The sequence below is a fragment of the Siphateles boraxobius genome, unplaced genomic scaffold, assembly GCF_051911475.1.
Source record: "Siphateles boraxobius isolate OS27281-9 unplaced genomic scaffold, OSU_SipBor_1 16, whole genome shotgun sequence".
Taxonomy (NCBI): Eukaryota; Metazoa; Chordata; class Actinopteri; order Cypriniformes; family Leuciscidae; genus Siphateles; species Siphateles boraxobius.
Window position 1 is genome coordinate 13,015,433 of NW_027508766.1, and position 17,347 is coordinate 13,032,779.

At 37.1% G+C, this 17,347-nt stretch overlaps 1 protein-coding gene across 2 annotated transcripts in view; it reads left to right on the forward strand.

The window, feature by feature from the left end:
• Positions 1 to 17,347, forward strand: part of adgrv1 (adhesion G protein-coupled receptor V1) — a 171,912-nt gene that overhangs the window by 55,354 nt on the left and 99,211 nt on the right. The window contains exons 21-45 of one of the 2 annotated variants that reach the window (XM_077231608.1): positions 1,797 to 2,170; positions 3,406 to 3,582; positions 4,031 to 4,211; positions 4,605 to 4,798; positions 5,331 to 5,460; positions 5,681 to 5,764; positions 6,514 to 6,653; positions 8,122 to 8,731; positions 8,839 to 9,054; positions 9,716 to 9,931; positions 10,046 to 10,290; positions 10,369 to 10,550; positions 10,636 to 11,444; positions 11,979 to 12,188; positions 13,346 to 13,476; positions 13,609 to 13,708; positions 14,013 to 14,192; positions 14,267 to 14,424; positions 14,860 to 14,947; positions 15,119 to 15,139; positions 15,566 to 15,644; positions 15,755 to 15,893; positions 15,984 to 16,125; positions 16,211 to 16,476; positions 16,780 to 16,955. In XM_077231608.1, coding sequence (XP_077087723.1) covers positions 1,797 to 2,170; positions 3,406 to 3,582; positions 4,031 to 4,211; positions 4,605 to 4,798; positions 5,331 to 5,460; positions 5,681 to 5,764; positions 6,514 to 6,653; positions 8,122 to 8,731; positions 8,839 to 9,054; positions 9,716 to 9,931; positions 10,046 to 10,290; positions 10,369 to 10,550; positions 10,636 to 11,444; positions 11,979 to 12,188; positions 13,346 to 13,476; positions 13,609 to 13,708; positions 14,013 to 14,192; positions 14,267 to 14,424; positions 14,860 to 14,947; positions 15,119 to 15,139; positions 15,566 to 15,644; positions 15,755 to 15,893; positions 15,984 to 16,125; positions 16,211 to 16,476; positions 16,780 to 16,955 — 5,248 coding nt within the window. The remainder of the gene's footprint in view (positions 1 to 1,796; positions 2,171 to 3,405; positions 3,583 to 4,030; positions 4,212 to 4,604; positions 4,799 to 5,330; positions 5,461 to 5,680; positions 5,765 to 6,513; positions 6,654 to 8,121; positions 8,732 to 8,838; positions 9,055 to 9,715; positions 9,932 to 10,045; positions 10,291 to 10,368; positions 10,551 to 10,635; positions 11,445 to 11,978; positions 12,189 to 13,345; positions 13,477 to 13,608; positions 13,709 to 14,012; positions 14,193 to 14,266; positions 14,425 to 14,859; positions 14,948 to 15,118; positions 15,140 to 15,565; positions 15,645 to 15,754; positions 15,894 to 15,983; positions 16,126 to 16,210; positions 16,477 to 16,779; positions 16,956 to 17,347) is intronic. The other variant, XM_077231609.1, reaches the window with a different exon arrangement.

Consider the following 17,347-nt stretch of genomic DNA (forward strand, 5'->3'; position numbering starts at 1 on the left):
TAACTTTGAATCCACATCAACATCAAATTTAATTTGTAAATTGTGTATAAAATACATAAACACACAAACATTATTATAATTGTTATTATTATTACAAATTGTATTGATTAAATAACATATTTATTGATTTTAACAAATGAATAAATAACTAATTTGTTTATTATTAAATATAGCCTATATGAAGTAGATAATATACCTGTGTTTGGGTATTCTACTGATGCTACCCTTTATTTCATACCTTCATTAAAATCCTTTTCATAATTTCACATCATTTTCATCAAAGGCTTACTTAGAAACATGAAGAAAGTTTGGGAAGCCGAAATAAATTCTGTGGAAACAACTGCATTACAAATTAGGAAACCACCTCTGCCATATTTACTTAATTTACTTAAGTTCCCCTCAAAGAGAAATTCCTAATGCTTGTGTTGGTCAAGCAATAAGATGTGGTTCCTCATCCATTCTTCTGGCCCATATCTGGTAAGAGCCTGTTGTGAGAGCCCTGTGCCATTGTCTAGTGTTTCACAGGAAGATATGCTTGAATGAACGCTGGGCCACTTCTGGACATTGTTAACAGCACATAAAGGCAGCCGGCATACACTCTCTAACTTAAAACATAAGAGCCCCCACTAAGACTTTCTTGACATCTCTTATGCCATTGTCAGTCAAGTGAATGTACACATAAACTGCAAGGATATCTGAGATCGTCTCGGATTGTTAGCTTAACCAGTGATTACGGCCTTTGTTCCATGTTCTTGTTTGGGCTCCATGAAGCGTATTTCCTCAATTTGTACAGTTGTGTGCCTTTGAATGTCTCTCTGGTGGTCAGGAGGTCACTGCTTGAAGCTGGTGTAACCAATCAGGATGAACTCTCCCCTTTTTATTCCAATTTCACTGCTGTCACTTCATAGAAAGTTTATATGAATTGAAAGTATGAAAGTAGCCTGGCCCATTAAGAAGGCGATGTCAATGGTGATTGGAAGGGACACAAATACGTTTCCACATTGAATTTCTACAAAGACATTTTACTATGATTTATTAGCTGGGTCAGAGACGATGCTTGCTTTAATACACTGCTGTTTCTTAGTTCTGTTTTATGTCTGCATGTTCTGTTTTAAGTCTGCAGCATAGATTATGTGAATGTATGATGCAACATGATTTTCATTGGTTGCTTTTAATGTATGTCTATGGGACTTTTTCTTCTCTTATTTCACCAAACTATGCCAAACACTATACGGTTGCATATAAACAACCATGGTCACACCCATCACTCAGAACACCCATGGTCAGATTGAAGCACAAACTAAGGACAATAATAATCTAAATATTTTATTTATTTTATTTGTTTTATTTTATTTATTTTATTATTTTATACTGTGGTATTAGAAAGCTTGTTCTTTCTTTCTAGGTGTTCTAGTACTTCTAAGTAAACAAACTTGAATGAAAATGATCGAAGAAAAAGCTTGTCACACTTACTGTACATTAAAATAGAAACCTGAGCCATATTTAGGGACCAAGCTTTTTTTGACTTTGTCCTTTTAGCAGTTACCTAGAAAAGCACTCAGAACACCTTAGCTACCACATATTAACACCAACCACCTATTGCCATTTAGCATCGTCTGTAACAAGCACCTCTCAATTTATCTTCAGAAATCCACACACCTGGAGCAACCTGGGGTAACATTTAAGCACAAGATCTTCTGAGGTTTAAACATACCATTGTGGTTGCAAGCCCAGATCATTATCCACAAAGCCACACCACCCATCCTAACTCCTTACATTTAACTTCCTCCGTACAGATGCTGCACCTATTAGGATCGGTTCCAACCCAGATGGTGAACAGCGCTTCACTGGTCTTTTACAAGACCTCCGGCTGTACTCCAGCTGGCTCAACCGCTCTGAGATTCATGAGCTACACAACCAACCAGCCAAGACCGACCTCCACAACGTGTCAGGGTACCTGACATACAGACAGGAGGAGAAACTGAAGTCGTTTTTAGTCCAAGTACGGGACGATCAAGAAGAGGAGGGTGAGGAAGTTTTCTACCTACAGCTGGTGGCTGTTCAAGGTGGAGCCCGTCTGCCAATGCCCAGACCTAGCGCCATTCTCAGAGTCATGAAGAGTGATAATGCCAATGGACTTTTCGGCTTTACCGGTTCCTGTATTCCAGATGTAGGTGCAAAAAAAACAACAACAACAACAAAAAATTCTTTCACATATCATTATCCAAATAAGTTATGGTCACAATACAATACAATACAATACAATACAATACAATACAATACAATAAAATATACATCACAACAAGTCTGGAATTTGGAGTTTCTTCAGTGAGTGAACAGCATGAAATAACTGGTACAACTGCACTATCTACACACACACACACACACACACACACACACACACACACACGTTCACTTAGCTGTCTAAATGGGAACATTCCATAGACTTAATGGTTTTTATACTGTGCAAACTGTATATTCTATCCCCTTACACTAACCATACTCCTAAACCTAACCATCACACAAAACATTCTGCATTAAATTTAAATAATAAACAAAAAATGTAATTACTTTATTTTAAATGAGGACGGCCCTAAAGGGAGGTTTTTGGAGATTTTGTCAGGTTTTGGTCACTTCTGGGTACAAATTTGTCCCCAAAATATAATTAAGTTGGCACACACACACACACACACACACACACACACACACACACACACACACACACACACGCACACGCACACACACACAACAATGGGATTCAATGAGAAATCTGTAATGTGGCTAAACAGACAGCCTTCTGACCAGGACAATTAAGGGCTAATGAATGTATTATTTGATTCAGTACCCAAGTTGCTGCTTTGTCAGTGTTTGGTTTACCCCCCCTCCGAAAGCATGCAACATGACCCCTAGTTGTGAGAACATGTCTTCATGTATATTTAATTTATCTTCACGCCTGGATGGATGGCGTGTGCATTCTTCTCTTCAAGGAGATTGGATGCATGGCATCTCCAATGGCTTGTTCGATTAATAAGACAGATGGTCATTGAATTCCTTCAGAGAAAGACCTGTCAACTAGTGACAGAAGAAACATAGTAGCATGTGCTTTCTTTTATGCGCTCAACAAATAGAAACATGCCCATTTAGAAAAAGGAATCCGAACATTTAGTGACTTAAGTGAAATGTAAATTATTGTACAGTGTTTAATGATCATGTTACTTAAAGTTGCACAGAATTCACATTTTATCCTGTCAAAATTGAATGTTTCTCAATCTGAGTGTATAACATTTCAACCTAACAACAACTGATTCAATTCTGAATGGTTAAAATAATTCTGTTAAAAGGTCCTGGAGTTCATTTTGTTCTGCTACACTTGGCTTACGATGACCTTTATCCTTTCTTTATCAGATATCTGAGGAGGGTTCTATGATCTCCTGTGTAGTGGAGCGCACACGTGGTTCTCTGGACCACGTCTATGTAAGCTACACCGTCACTCAGGTTGATTCTCCCGCAGACTCGTCAAATACCTCAGACTTTGCCAATGTTTCAGGCTCCATCCATTTCCTGCCGGGCCAGCGCTCTGAGGTAAGAGGATTGACCTGTCAAGCAGTTGTTATTAATGACCACAGGACCACTAATTAACATTGTAATCGTATTATAAATGTGCAATACATGGGCTGCATCTGTTCAAATGACATTTGTGAATGAAATAAACTGACATACAAAAATACATTAACCACCAGTAACTATGTATTCCACATTAAAAATGAAATCATCATTATCAAAATTGGAAAATGAAAGCAAAATGTTTTTTTATGTTAATCAATGCAGTTTATTTTTCATTAGGAAATGATCTTGCACCTAGAGCGCTCCAGCTTTCTGCAGATCTGAGAATAGATTGTTAATTGGCTCCATCTAGTGGCGGTTTTTGGCTACTTTTGTTAAATTGACAGTGTAAATGCATTAACTAATAGCAAAGCTCACTCATAATTTTCAGTTAACCTACTCATATTTGATGTCTCATGTCTCACAGGTTTTAAACCTGCTGGTTCTAAATGATGACCTGCCTGAGGTCGATGAGCACTTCCGGGTTAGGCTGGTGTCAGCTGAATCAGGTGATGGAAAACCAGGTTCAACTCCCACCAGTGGAGCCAGCATTGAGCCAAGAAATTCCATCAATAATATTACTGTCAAAGCCAGCAATCATCCATATGGTACATTGATTTGTGATGCTTAACAATCTTTTGATGCACATCAGAACTATATTCTTTGGTTTTACATATTGTGATGGATGATTAAGGGAATTTGGCCTTTGTGTTTCCTCATATTTAAACCCCTGTGAAACAAGAAGTCGTAGGTAGACAATTTCATGTTCATAGTCATGTTCAAGGTAAATATTAATGGGAATATACTTCAGAGATAGTTTACTCATAAAAAAATTCTAGGGGTGCCAATAATTGTGGCCAACGTGTTTTGGAGAAAAACATGTATTTCATATTGTGAAATACTGTTTGACAGGATAAAATATATATATATATATATATAGCTAAATTCTTTAGTTTATACAGACACATATTATAAATGACTGCTTATTAATATAATTTCAGGCCTGCTTCAGTTTCAAACTACTCCGGTGCCCGTGGGCATGATCAGACCCTCACTGGAGGAGGCACATGTGACTGTTCAAGAGGAGGCTGGTGTGGTCAGTCTGCTGGTGGCCAGAGCACAAGGACTGCTGGGAAGGGTGATGGTGGGCTATCGTACGTCTCCATTCACAGCTGCTGGTTCAGAGGACTATGAGGTATCAACATCTGTTAAACATCATTTTTTAAAAGTTTATACTTTTCTTCAGCAAGAATGCATTAAATCAAGTGACAGTAAAGACATTAGTAATGGGGAAAAAAATATGTTTCAAAGCAATGTTGCTCTTTCTATTAGTCAGAGAATCTTGAAAATGAAAATGCATCCAGGTTTCCTCAAGATATGTTTTTTGATCATTGATAATAATAAGACATGATCCTCATGTCAAATGATCATGTGACACTGAAGACAGTTATTACAAAACAGGTATTTTAAATTGTAATACTATTTCACACTATTACTGTTTTACTGTATTTTTGATTGAATAAATGCTGCCTTGGTGAGATTTAAAGACCTCTTAAAGACAATGTAGAATCTTACCAACCCCAAACTTTTGAACAATTGTGTGTACATTGCTAGTCTTTGCTTTCTTATTCAGTCCAACAAAAAAGAGTCATTTTCCGTTACCAAGATTGCCTACTGAAATTCCTTTTTATATTAAAATGGCACAATTCCTTTCCATCTTCTGACAGGACACAGAGGGATTTCTAGACTTCTTGCCTGGTGAGAGATTTAAGTACATCAATGTGACTATTATAGACAACTTGGTGCCAGAGTTGGACAAAGTCTTCAGAGTGGAGCTCTACAATCCAAACGGAGGAGGTAAGAAAACCTGTTTTTCAGAATGTTTCTGTGTCCTCTCTTTTACCTTCATGTTTTTTCTTCACTCTCTCCACATGCATGTCTCCTGTGGGCTCCATTCATGCTGTTTGGGCATGATTATGGAACATTCTGTTTGATTTGAATATGTACTATGTGTGATTCCTGTTATTTCTGGAATGAATGCTGTGTGCTCCTGTCTTGCTCCTGTGTGCTCTTTTAGTGGAACCATTTTTTGCAAGCGAAGGCAGTGGAAGTGGCGAGAGTGACACTGATCTCTTTCTTCCATCCTTTCTCTATCATTATGGTAAGATTCTTAAGTCTGCATGCATTTTCGTGTTTCAGTGTTTGCTCTTCCCTCATTCCAATTATTTGTTGTAATACCAGACTGGAACCTGGGAGAAAATCGGAAATATGGGCTTGACTTCAAATCTAAAGTGCCTCTTAATATTGTCAGTTAGTTCCCAAGTTCTCTTCAGGTCGAGCAAAAGAGGTTTTATTTGTTTTTATTATTTCCGAACTATTGAATAGATGCTGCTTTGGCATTTCAGAGGCACTACATGCCCCATTATCTGTCTTTTGGGCCTTGGCAGAGCTTTTACACAGAACTTCTTTTAACCAATGCTAATTCCCTGCTTACTGTGCTTTTTGTTTTTCTTTCTTTTGTTGATTTATTGTGTAATTAAGGTCACCCCTTACACAAGCGTTATTGTGTAAGTCCTAGATTAAAAGTTGTAAAGTTTAAGAGCTGCCCATAACGGTCAAATCCCTTAGACTCCGGATTGTTGACCCTGATTTCTGCCAAGTTGTTTAAATAGTGCTAAGGCCTGTGAGCAATACCAGTAGAGACGTGGGAAAAGCAAATAGCCTTCATGTTTAAGGAAGCCCAGTATATATTATGTGTTGAAAATGTCAAGGTTCACCTCTGTCACTCATCTTGGTGCCCTTCTTTAGAAAGTGTCTAAAAGTAGTAGTATAGGTGAAGAGTTAAAAAAAAAAATTCTCTTCTTGTATATCATGATTTGTATAATGATAATATTCTTTTTTGCTCTGAAGCTAACCTGGGTGCTGCTGCTCGTATCATCGTGACCATCGCTGCCTCTGATGAGGCTCATGGCATCTTCCAGTTTAGTGCTGACTCTCTGACTGTGAATGGCACAGAGCCTGAGGAGGGCAGGAGTACTGTAGTGCTGCAGGTCTGTCCTAGTTATTAAACGTGTCATCATCCATTGTCTCTCATCTAATCATTTATTTAAAAATTTTTAAAAATGCACATATACAATGCCGTTCAAAAGTTTGGGATTGATAAGATATCTTAATGTTTTAAAAGAAGTCTCTTCTTCTCAACAAGGTTGCCTTTATTTGATACAAAATTAAGTAAAAACAGTAATATAGTGAGATGTTATTACAATTTAAAAACTGTTTTCTATGTGAATATTTTAAAATGTAATTTATTCCTGTGATGGTGAAGCTGAATTTTCAGCATAATTACTTTAGTTTTCGGTGTCACATGATCCTTTAGAAATCATTATAATATTATTTGATTATTATCAATGTTGAAAAAAGTTTTTTTAAGGATTCTTTGATGAATAGGTTCAAAAGAACAGCGTTTATTTGAAATATAATCTTTTGTAACAACATTATAAATGTATTTACTTTCACGTTTGATCAATTTAATGCATCCTTGATGAATAAACATTATTTTCTTTCCCAAAAAAAATAAATTAAAAAAATTGTACTGACTCCAAAATTTTGATCGGTAGTGTATAATGTTACAAAATATTTCTATTTCTGAAAAATGCTGTTGTTTTACTTTCTAGTCATATAAGAGTCCTGAAATGTACACATATTTTTTCAACATTATAATAATACATGTTTCTTGTTCAGCAAATCAGCATATTAGAATGATTTGAAGACTGGGGAGTATGATACAGAAAATCAGCTTTGATCATGGGGATAAATTACATTGTATAATATATTCAAATAGAAAACAGATATTTAAAATTGTAATAATATTTCACATATTACTTTTGTGTTTTTTTAATCAAATGAATGGGTAAGGAATCTTATGCTTGGTGAGCATAAGAGAGCATTAAACATCTTACAAACGCAAACTTCTGAACGGCAGTGTATGTTTTTATACAATTTTGCTTGTTTTTGCATGTTATATCTCTATAAAATACTGTAATTAATCTGTTTCACTGCAATAAACTAAAGTAATGTGGTGCAATAAACTTGCAGATATATAGTAAATATAGTTATAACAATAATACTATGAAATAATATTACAATTTAAAATAACTGAAGGTTATTTTAAAATGCTGTTTATTCCTGTGACAAAGCTGCAATACTCCATTCATCATCATTACTTCAGTCTTCAGTGTTACATTGATCCTTCAGAAATAATTATAATATGCTGATTTGGTGCTCAAGAAACATGTATCGTTATTATCAATGTTGAAAGAAGTTGTGCTGCTTGATACTTTTGTGGAGACCATGTTCATTTTTTTTCAGCATATACTGTAGAACAGCATTAATTTGAAATATAAATCATTTTAGAGTCTTTAAAAAAATAAAACATGAAATCTATATGAAAACAACATGAACACCACTAGTACAAATGAGAAAAATGTTTAATATGAGTATGTTTCCTGTTTTTCACAGGTGATTCGTACCTTTGGCGCTCTGTCCAATGTGACCTTGTACTGGGAGGCAGATGCTAATTCAGAGGGAGAACTTGTTTATAGATCTGGCAACGTGACCTTTAATGTGGGCCAGACTGTTGGAAGCATCTACCTACTAATTTCCCAAGATGACATTCCAGAACTCGACAAAAGCTTCAGAGTCTGTCTCACTAATGTTTCCCATGGTCGACTTGGGAAGGAAACCAATGCCACGCTGACGGTATTGGCCAGTGATGACCCTTATGGACTTTTTGTATTCTCTGACAGCAGCAGGCTAGTCCGTGTGGCAGAAGCAAATGCTGTCATCACCCTGTCCATACAGAGGAGAAAGGGGTTAATGGGAAGAGTGCGAGTGACATACCGAACATTGAGGGACACTGATGCAGCTCCATATAGCACACCAGGAGTGGGTCGTGCCAGTGCAGGGAATGACTTTGTGGCCATTGTGGAATCTGTGATATTCTCGGCTAATCAAAGTGAAGTAAATGTGACCCTGAGGATACTTGATGATGAGGAACCAGAGAGGGCGGAGTCTGTGTTTTTGGAGCTTGTCAATGTCACATTGATTGAAGGGCTGCAACTCAGACCAGGTAAAAGTCACATTTGTTTGAATGATTATAGCTGAAATGTGCAAAGCAATACCACATTTAAAAAAAAAGTCAGGATGTGTACTAAGAATAACTGTTTGGTTGTCCAGTTGCACTTTCACCTCGACTTGGCCCAAGGAACGCCACAGTTGCTCAGGTCATTATAGAGGCCAGCGATGATGCGTTTGGGGTGCTACAACTGTCTTCCTCAGCAGTGAGCGTGCCCGAGTACTACACCGGACCTATTATCAATGTAACACGTGTTGGAGGGATTTTTGCCGATGTGTCTGTCAAGTTCAGAGCAGTGCCAATGACCGCTAGAGTGGGTGAGTTTTAATGAAGATGTAATTCAGCTAATATGAACCTTGCCTTCTGGGGGTGTCTCTCTCTCTCTATATATATATATATATATATATATATATATATATATATGAAGAGTTCAGATGCAAAAGCCTCTAAGTGCCATCTGAAATTTTCTTCTAGAATGATCATTTTTATCAAGCTCGTATATTTAAGTTCAGTAATTTCACTTAAATAGCAATGAAAACTACCTATTAGTTGTCATTTAAGTGAAATGACTGAACTTAAATATACAAGCTTGATAAAAATTATCATTCTAGAAGAAAAGTTCAGATGGCATTTAGAGGCTTTTGCATCTGAACTCTTCATATATATATATATATATATATATATATTAAAATAAATTATAATAGAGTACCAAATCAGCCTATTAGAATGATTTCTGAAGGATCATGTGACACTGAAGTCTGGAGTAATGGCTGCTGACAATTCATTTCAATAGATTATAATAGATTATATTTAATAGATTATATTTATTCATCCTAATATATTCAATTTAAAATATGTTAAAACATGTTTAAAATGTAATAATATTTCCTAAAATTACTGTGTTTATCAAGTAAATACTGAATTGCATGTTTCTTAAGTTTAAATATAATGGAATGTATTTTGGATTTTGATATATAGGTGAGGACTACAGTGTGGCCTCTTCTGATGTGGTTTTGCTTGAGGGAGAGAGTAGCAAGCCTGTTCCCATAATCATCATCAACGATGTGGTGCCTGAGCTGGAAGAGACTTTCTTAATTGAGCTTCTCAATCAGACCACCGGGGGCGCTCTCCTGGGGGACCTCACACAGGCCATCATTACCATCCTACCCTCTGATGATCCATATGGATCTTTTGGTTAGTTTATTATGAAATAGCATGCTTGTCAAATGCAACATATGTTAAATGTTCTACATATTGCTGATGTGGTGACACATAATAGAAGAGATCTAATATCTTTTTGATTGTTAGTTTTTCAGGCTGCACCCATCACAGTTGAGGAGCCAGCAGTGAATGCATTTGAGGTCTCCCTACCCATAGTGAGGAACGCTGGGACTATGGGCAGTGTCGTTGTCGAGTGGAGAGCCACAGTAAATGGGAGACCTGCCACTGGTGATCTCCGACCTTTGTCTGGTGAGGTCAGGTTTGATCCTGGAGAAACATTAAAGATACTGAAAGTGGAGGTTTTGGCTGATGATGTACCTGAAATTGAAGAGGTAAGTCTTGCTTTTCTTTTAATCTTCATAAGGATGTATGAAATCTCTATATTACTTAAATGTATCTGTTTAATTTAGGTTATAAAGGTTCAACTTGTAAGTGCCAGCAATGGTGGGAACATTGGGCCAGAGAAAGAGGTCGACATCATTGTTCCCGCCAATGATAACCCTCATGGAACCGTGTACTTTGAGAAAGCAGTATACCGCGTCCAGGAGCCACTGGAAGGGATTTCTATTGCTAACATTACAGTTCGAAGAAGGTAATGTGCCTTTGATTCCAATTTTTAAAAGCTAATTTAGTTTTGGATGGTACATTATGTTGTTTTTTGTGTGTTTTCACGGCAGTGGTGGTAATTTTGGCATGCTGGAGATCATTTACAGCACTTCTGAGATTGATATTGTAAGCAATGCTCAAAGGGAAGGCCGAGATTTCCTGGTTTACTATGATTCTCCATTGGCTGGAGCACCATCTAATGCCCTCCGCAGACCCATCAACATCACCACAGACACAAACATCTTGAATTTCTGTGCAGCGTTCTGCCTTAGAGAGCGAGCTTGCCAAGCTTTTAGCTTCATCAACACCCCCAGAGCGAGTTGCTTCTGGGTAACATCTGGGGCCAGACAGTTGAGTTCTTCCCCACAAACCTTCACCTATATAAAAAACACCACAGCAGCCGCCTCGCTGTTTAGCTCACAGGCTGTTGCTGGGAGCGACTACATAACCATGACGGCTCAGACCACCACCATGCTGGACAGGTCGGGAGTCGCTAACCTCACTGTAACCATCTTGACTGACTCTCTGCCAGAGGTGGATGAGAGTTTCATGATTAACATCCTAAAGGTTAGCTTGGTCAACATGACTGCAACTGCCAAGAACATGCCATTGATCCAGCAGCCGGACGTAGCTTTGGTGACTATAGGAATGAATGGAGATGCGTTTGGAATATTTCTGCTCTACAGCATTAACCCCAATGCCACTCAAGATGGTCTGTATCTGGAAGTGAGGGAGGAACCCAGAACTACAGTGCTGCTAGTCATTGAGAGGAGAGGAGGCAGTATGGGACAGGTTACAGTGGAGTGGAAGTATGTTGGTGGTAGTGCCACACCCAACGCTGATTTCAATGGGACAGGGGAGACCCTCATCTTTGCTGAGGGTAAGTCTTGTCTACATTGAGTTTGATACAGTGAATGTACAACAACACTAGCCATGCCAAGTCAACAGAGTGATACAAATTCACATTTTTATAAAAAATGTAAACTTTGTTTCAGAGTGGTCGTACTTTACCTTGGTAGAATAATTTAAACTGTATATTTACCTGTGGTAATTCGTGGTTAGTGCTGCTTTGGTCTTTTTAATGCAGGGTTGAACAAGTTACTCAATACAGTTTAATACTGTATAATATTTTGTTTTGTTTTGTTTTGTTTTTACAAGTGGCTGTGAATGGTGAAATATTTCTATGCTGCTAGTGAGTAGAGAAATTTGAATGAATGAATGAATGAATGAATGAACGAAAATATAAATCAAATAATCCCCAAAATACGAGTCCAATAAATAGATAATTAAATTAATATCAGTCAAATCAATAAATATAAATAAATAAATAAAAGTGTAACAAGCCTAACTGAAGTCCATTCTTCATTTCAACAATTTTGCCGTTGATGAATGACCTCCTGTATGTTCCTTTAAGGTGATGTAAAGAAGACTCTTGAGTTTGTCATCACGGATGACATGGAACCTGAAGACAATGAGACTTTACAGATTGGGTTAGTGAGTACTGAGGGTGGTAGCCGTATCCTTCCCAGTTCAGATACCGTCACCATCCTCATCCTGGCCAATGACAATGCAGCAGGGGTTGTGGGTTTCCACACAGCCTCACGATCGGTCATCGTTAGAGAGGGTAAGGGTTTTCTTTAACTTTTAATATTTAAAACCAATAATTATAGCTATATATATATATTAGCATACACACCAACGAACAACAACGTTCTGTTTATCATAAGAGCATGTTGCAGCTTGTCACGGGTGGTTGCAGGAAGGCAGACGAAGATGAAGAAAAAAAGTTCCAATACGAAGTTTAATGATGGGAATACAAAATAATAATCAGACAGGAAGGACAACACACTCTAAATGAAATCTAGAACAGAGTATAAATGTGAGGAATAAACCTATACAACAAACACAAGCGAGGATAATAAATAGAACACAGCTGAAACCAACTAATTATGACGGTAACAATGGAGACAGACGAGTGGCGGGAGTCAGAACATGGAAACACGTCACAAATGAAAACATACTGAAAGTCCATGAACAAAACTAAACAGAATGGTGACAGAATTACTCAAACTCTTTAAAGTCAGGTGGATTCTGATTAGCTGTCAATGTCTTTTTATCGTTCATCAGCTGGAAATGATAATTTGGAAAGTATTTCCAATGATATTGTTATAGCTGTAGTGTGGAATTTGCTATTCTCGTATAATTAGAATGATTATTAAAACTTAGCTTTACAGTTATTATCTTTGTTGAGAACACCCCTTTGAGCTTGTTAATCTATGTACTGTAGGTATCGCAGACCGGACTTCATTAAAAGTCACAATGATATATTTTTTTTATGTAATTTCCCAAAAGACAGAGGTGGGTTTAAGAGTGACATAACATATTTAACTTCTTTTAGTGTTATGTGTAATGTGGAGGCATTTGAAACGCATTGTAAATGGATAATTAGGCATCAGTTTGTGCTCCATAGTAACTAGTAATATAGGATCAAGATGAGATGAGTGAAGAGGGATCTGCAACAGCTGCTACATTGGGGGAGATGGTTTGTGTCATCATGCATGACAGGACACGTTAATTCTATCCTTGTATATACAGTTGTCTTTGCAACTAGAGTACTAGTTAATCTAGTCAGCAAGTAAGATTATCTTTTATACCCCCACACATCTCAGGCTAACATGAGCATCTAAAATATCAGTTAAGGGTTGAAAAACATGCAATACCAACTTATTACACCAATAAAATTGTTAATCGCTAAGTTTAGATGTTCATTGTATTCAACAGGTGAGAGTTTGTCTCTGCTGGTGGAGAGAACAGCTCCTGCTATTGGAAATGTCACAGTGGAATGGAGAATTGAAGGCCCTCGAGCCTCAATGACTTTTACAGACACCTTGGGAACTCTCTTTTTCTCTGAGGTAATGTAGAAAAACATGCAGTTTGACCAGATCATTTGAACGTTTATTTTAAATTGTTAAGCCCATTTATTGGTTTATTATTGAAAACAAAGGACAATGATGATTAATGTTCTACCTCATTTCCGGTTTCAGGGAATGCTAAATAATACTATAGTGTTAAAGCTACTTGAGGATACCACACCAGAAGAAAGAGAGGAGTACCGAGTTATCCTATCAAATATACAAACCAAAGGTATTAATCAGAAACACACACACAAATGAGTTCCTTGAAAGTTTCATTCAAGTTCATCTCATGTTACCATGTTTAACAAAGGCCGCTAACATTTACTGTTAGCATTTATAGATGCAAGATTTTTCTAAATAAATATTTTTCTTGTCAGGTATATTATGGGGGGGTTAAAAAGAGATTTTTTTTAGCATAGTGTTAGCATTAGCTGTTGTCTTATTATCCTTTCTCATCTCACTTAACATATTATGAACGCTTTAGGTTTATTTAATCTATTTTTTAATAATAATCATGTATATCATTTTCTCAGGGGTTACCAAGACGGGAATGGCAGCTCTGAGCGCTCAGGGTCGTGAAGCAGTGGTGAGCGTGGAAGCTAGTGATGAGCCGTTTGGTTTTCTTAGCATCGCCCCCTCATCCTTAAAAATCACCACAGATGAGAAAGACACGACCATCCGGATTTACATAAACAGAGAGTTTGGTGCATCAGGTTAGTTACGTTAGAAAAATCAAACCGTGTTTTCCTGAAGTATGGGATGTAAATATTGCTATTTTCCCCCACAGGTGCTGTAAATATAAGCTATGAGACTGTGCAAGGCTCTTTGCAGGACCTCAGACAGGGAGCTCTAGCCCAACCAGGCCAGGACTTCAGATATGTCTCCAGCTCTGTGATCATGCAGGATGGACAGACATCTGTGTCCATCCCCATCACCATCATAGATGTATGATGCTGCTGATTTAACATTAGCCCCTTTCACACATACAGTTTTACTGGTAAATTACTGGTAAATTTCCGTTTACAAATCATGTGTTTACATGGCCATTTAAAAAAAACAAAAGTGTCATTATTCAGCTGTAGTCAGTTCAGTGTTGATATAATTTCAGTTCAATATGTGATTGATATCTTACCGGTAAAAAGACAAAATTCCATTGTATGTGCGAAAAGCACATTTGTGTATTTTAAAAGGAAAGCCAATCTTATAATAATTTTACAGTAACCTACCGGGTTTAATGTGTGAAAGGGAATAGTGACTACAGTTTTAACATTTCACATTTTATTGTTAATAAATGAAGAATGATTTTTAGATATTAATTCTATCCAAGACATTTTTATCATGTTTGAATTAATAAAGAAACATATATTTTTTTTTTAACAGGATGACATCCCTGAGTTGCAAGAGTTTTTCTTAGTCAATATAACATCAGCTGTCCTCATAACCACTCTCCCAACTGCCCCTAAACTAAGTAAGATGATTAAAAAGATAATTAAGCCGATTTAACCTTTTAAATAATGTTTTATATTCTGTAGTTATTCAATTTGCTTTGTTGAATGTGCCACATTTAATTAGGTTTTAGGTTCTTATTTCAATTGTACTTTCATCTTGAACTTCAATCTTGTCTCGCATCCTTTCCTAGAGATTTACTATACATTGAAAGGTAATGGATACCCACACCTGTGCTAAGTTGATATGCTGTAGTGCTTTTTCTTTTTACTTATTTTCAGTGGGATTTTTTTATATATTTAACACAAACATATATCCAACATAATTTGACAACATATTTGATAACTCACACTCTCCTCGCTCATACTCAGTGATTTGTGAATAGTATTGGTAGATGACTATTAGTGTATATATTTTATTGGTAGAATACTATTAGTGTATATATTTTATTGGTAGATTACTATTGGTGTAGTAATAGAGAAAGATTAATAATGTGACGGATGTCCTTGTTTTTATTTGTGCTTTTCCTGGATGTGCGCCGTATGAGAAACAATTCCCCATTGTCCATAACCCTATTAATTATTTTAATTAATTAATTAATTCATTAATTCATTCATTCATTTAATTTATTTTTTTCCAGATACTGAAGGCCTTGTAGCAGAGATCAGCATCAATGCTAATGATGGAATCCAAGGGATCATTGGCTGGCAAAACATAGAGTATGAACTTCCCTTACAACTTTTTTCAACTTTTGTGAACTTTTATCTCTCAGAGAGGCATTAATGTTTGGTAAAAATGTTTCAGTAAGGTATGCATTTTTTTTCTTCAGCTATGTGGTAAATGAGACAATTGGTGTGTTAAATCTGGTTGCCTACCGTGATGCCGGTACGCATGGAAATGTGTCCCTGTTCTTTTATGCCCAGAATCTAGAGGCTCAGTTGGGTCTGGATTTCAATGTCACTCCATCAGTAAGTCACAACAAACACTCTTTCTTGTTTGCATTTGTTGTTTATATTAATTGAGCGCACACTGTATATTACACACTGTATATTACACAGATGATCCACTTTGTGGATGGAGAACGGCACAAGTTTATAGAAGTCCAGATTTTAGATGATACCATTCCTGAAGGCGATGAGACGTTCCAGTTAATTCTAGCAAACCCGTTGGCAGGGCTGGAACTGGGAGAGAACAATACAGGTTTGTTATGCGGGAGACACTAAACATTCATGACTTTCCAGGACTCGGCAGTACCGTGTAATCTTTATCTCATATGTTTCCATAGCTACCGTGACTATTCTGGCCAATGACGATGGTCATGGAATCATATCATTCAACAACAGTGAGCACTTCCTGTTAAGAGAGCCGACCTCTGTGTCAGGTCTGGGGGAGAGTGTGGCCACCCTCTACATCATACGAGACCCTCCTCAGGGCACATTTGGCACAGTAACAGTCCAGTTCACCATTACTGATGCCAATGGATCCCTGTACACTGATGATCTCACACCTTCCTCTGGCTTTGTTGTGCTTGAGGATGGAGTCAGATTCAAGGTATATAAAGCTCTTATGGACCAATTGGCCAGAGTATTTAGGTTTCTTTCTCTTTTTTTTAAGTTTCCTATTAAGGTTTCTTTCTCTCTTTTTTAAGTTTCCTATTAAAGTTTTATGGGGCCTTTTTATTCAATTATTTTGTATTTATATTTAAAAAATATATATATTTTATTATATTTTTGGTCTATTTTTTTCTTGAAGACATAAATTGTAAATATTACACATTTTATAATTTAGGAGTTCACTAGCAACCAGTGGTTTGTCAAAGATGAGGCTCTCAATAGTATCATCTTTGTTTTCCAGACTTTAGAGATCTGGGCTGTTCTGGATGCCGAGCCAGAGATGAATGAGACATTCACAGTAACTCTGTCCAACCCAAGTGGAGGTGCTCGACTGGGAGACTCACTGCAGACTTTTATCACCATACTGCAGAACCAGGCTCCTCTAGGGCTGTTCAGAATATCACCATCATTTAATAGGTATATTCACAGTATGTATTAAATAGATGTTCAAGCCACACACAGACCCTACAACTCCTGCTTCTACTCTATGTGTGGGTAACACTTTATTTCGATGGTCCACTTTAGACATTTTACTAACTATAAGTAACTTTGAAACTACATGTCAACTAGCAGGCATTAGAGTATTTGTAGGCTGTCTGCTTAATATCTACTAACACTTTATTTTGATAGTCCCCAACAGACATTCTAGTAATTAATGCTGAGTCCCTCAAGGCTCAATTCTTGTGCCACTCCTATTCAAGCTGTATATGCTCCCACTGAGCCAAATAATGAAAAAGAACCAAATTGCTTACCACAGCTATGCAGATACACAGCTCTACTTAGCCCTATCGCCTAACAAATACAGCCCC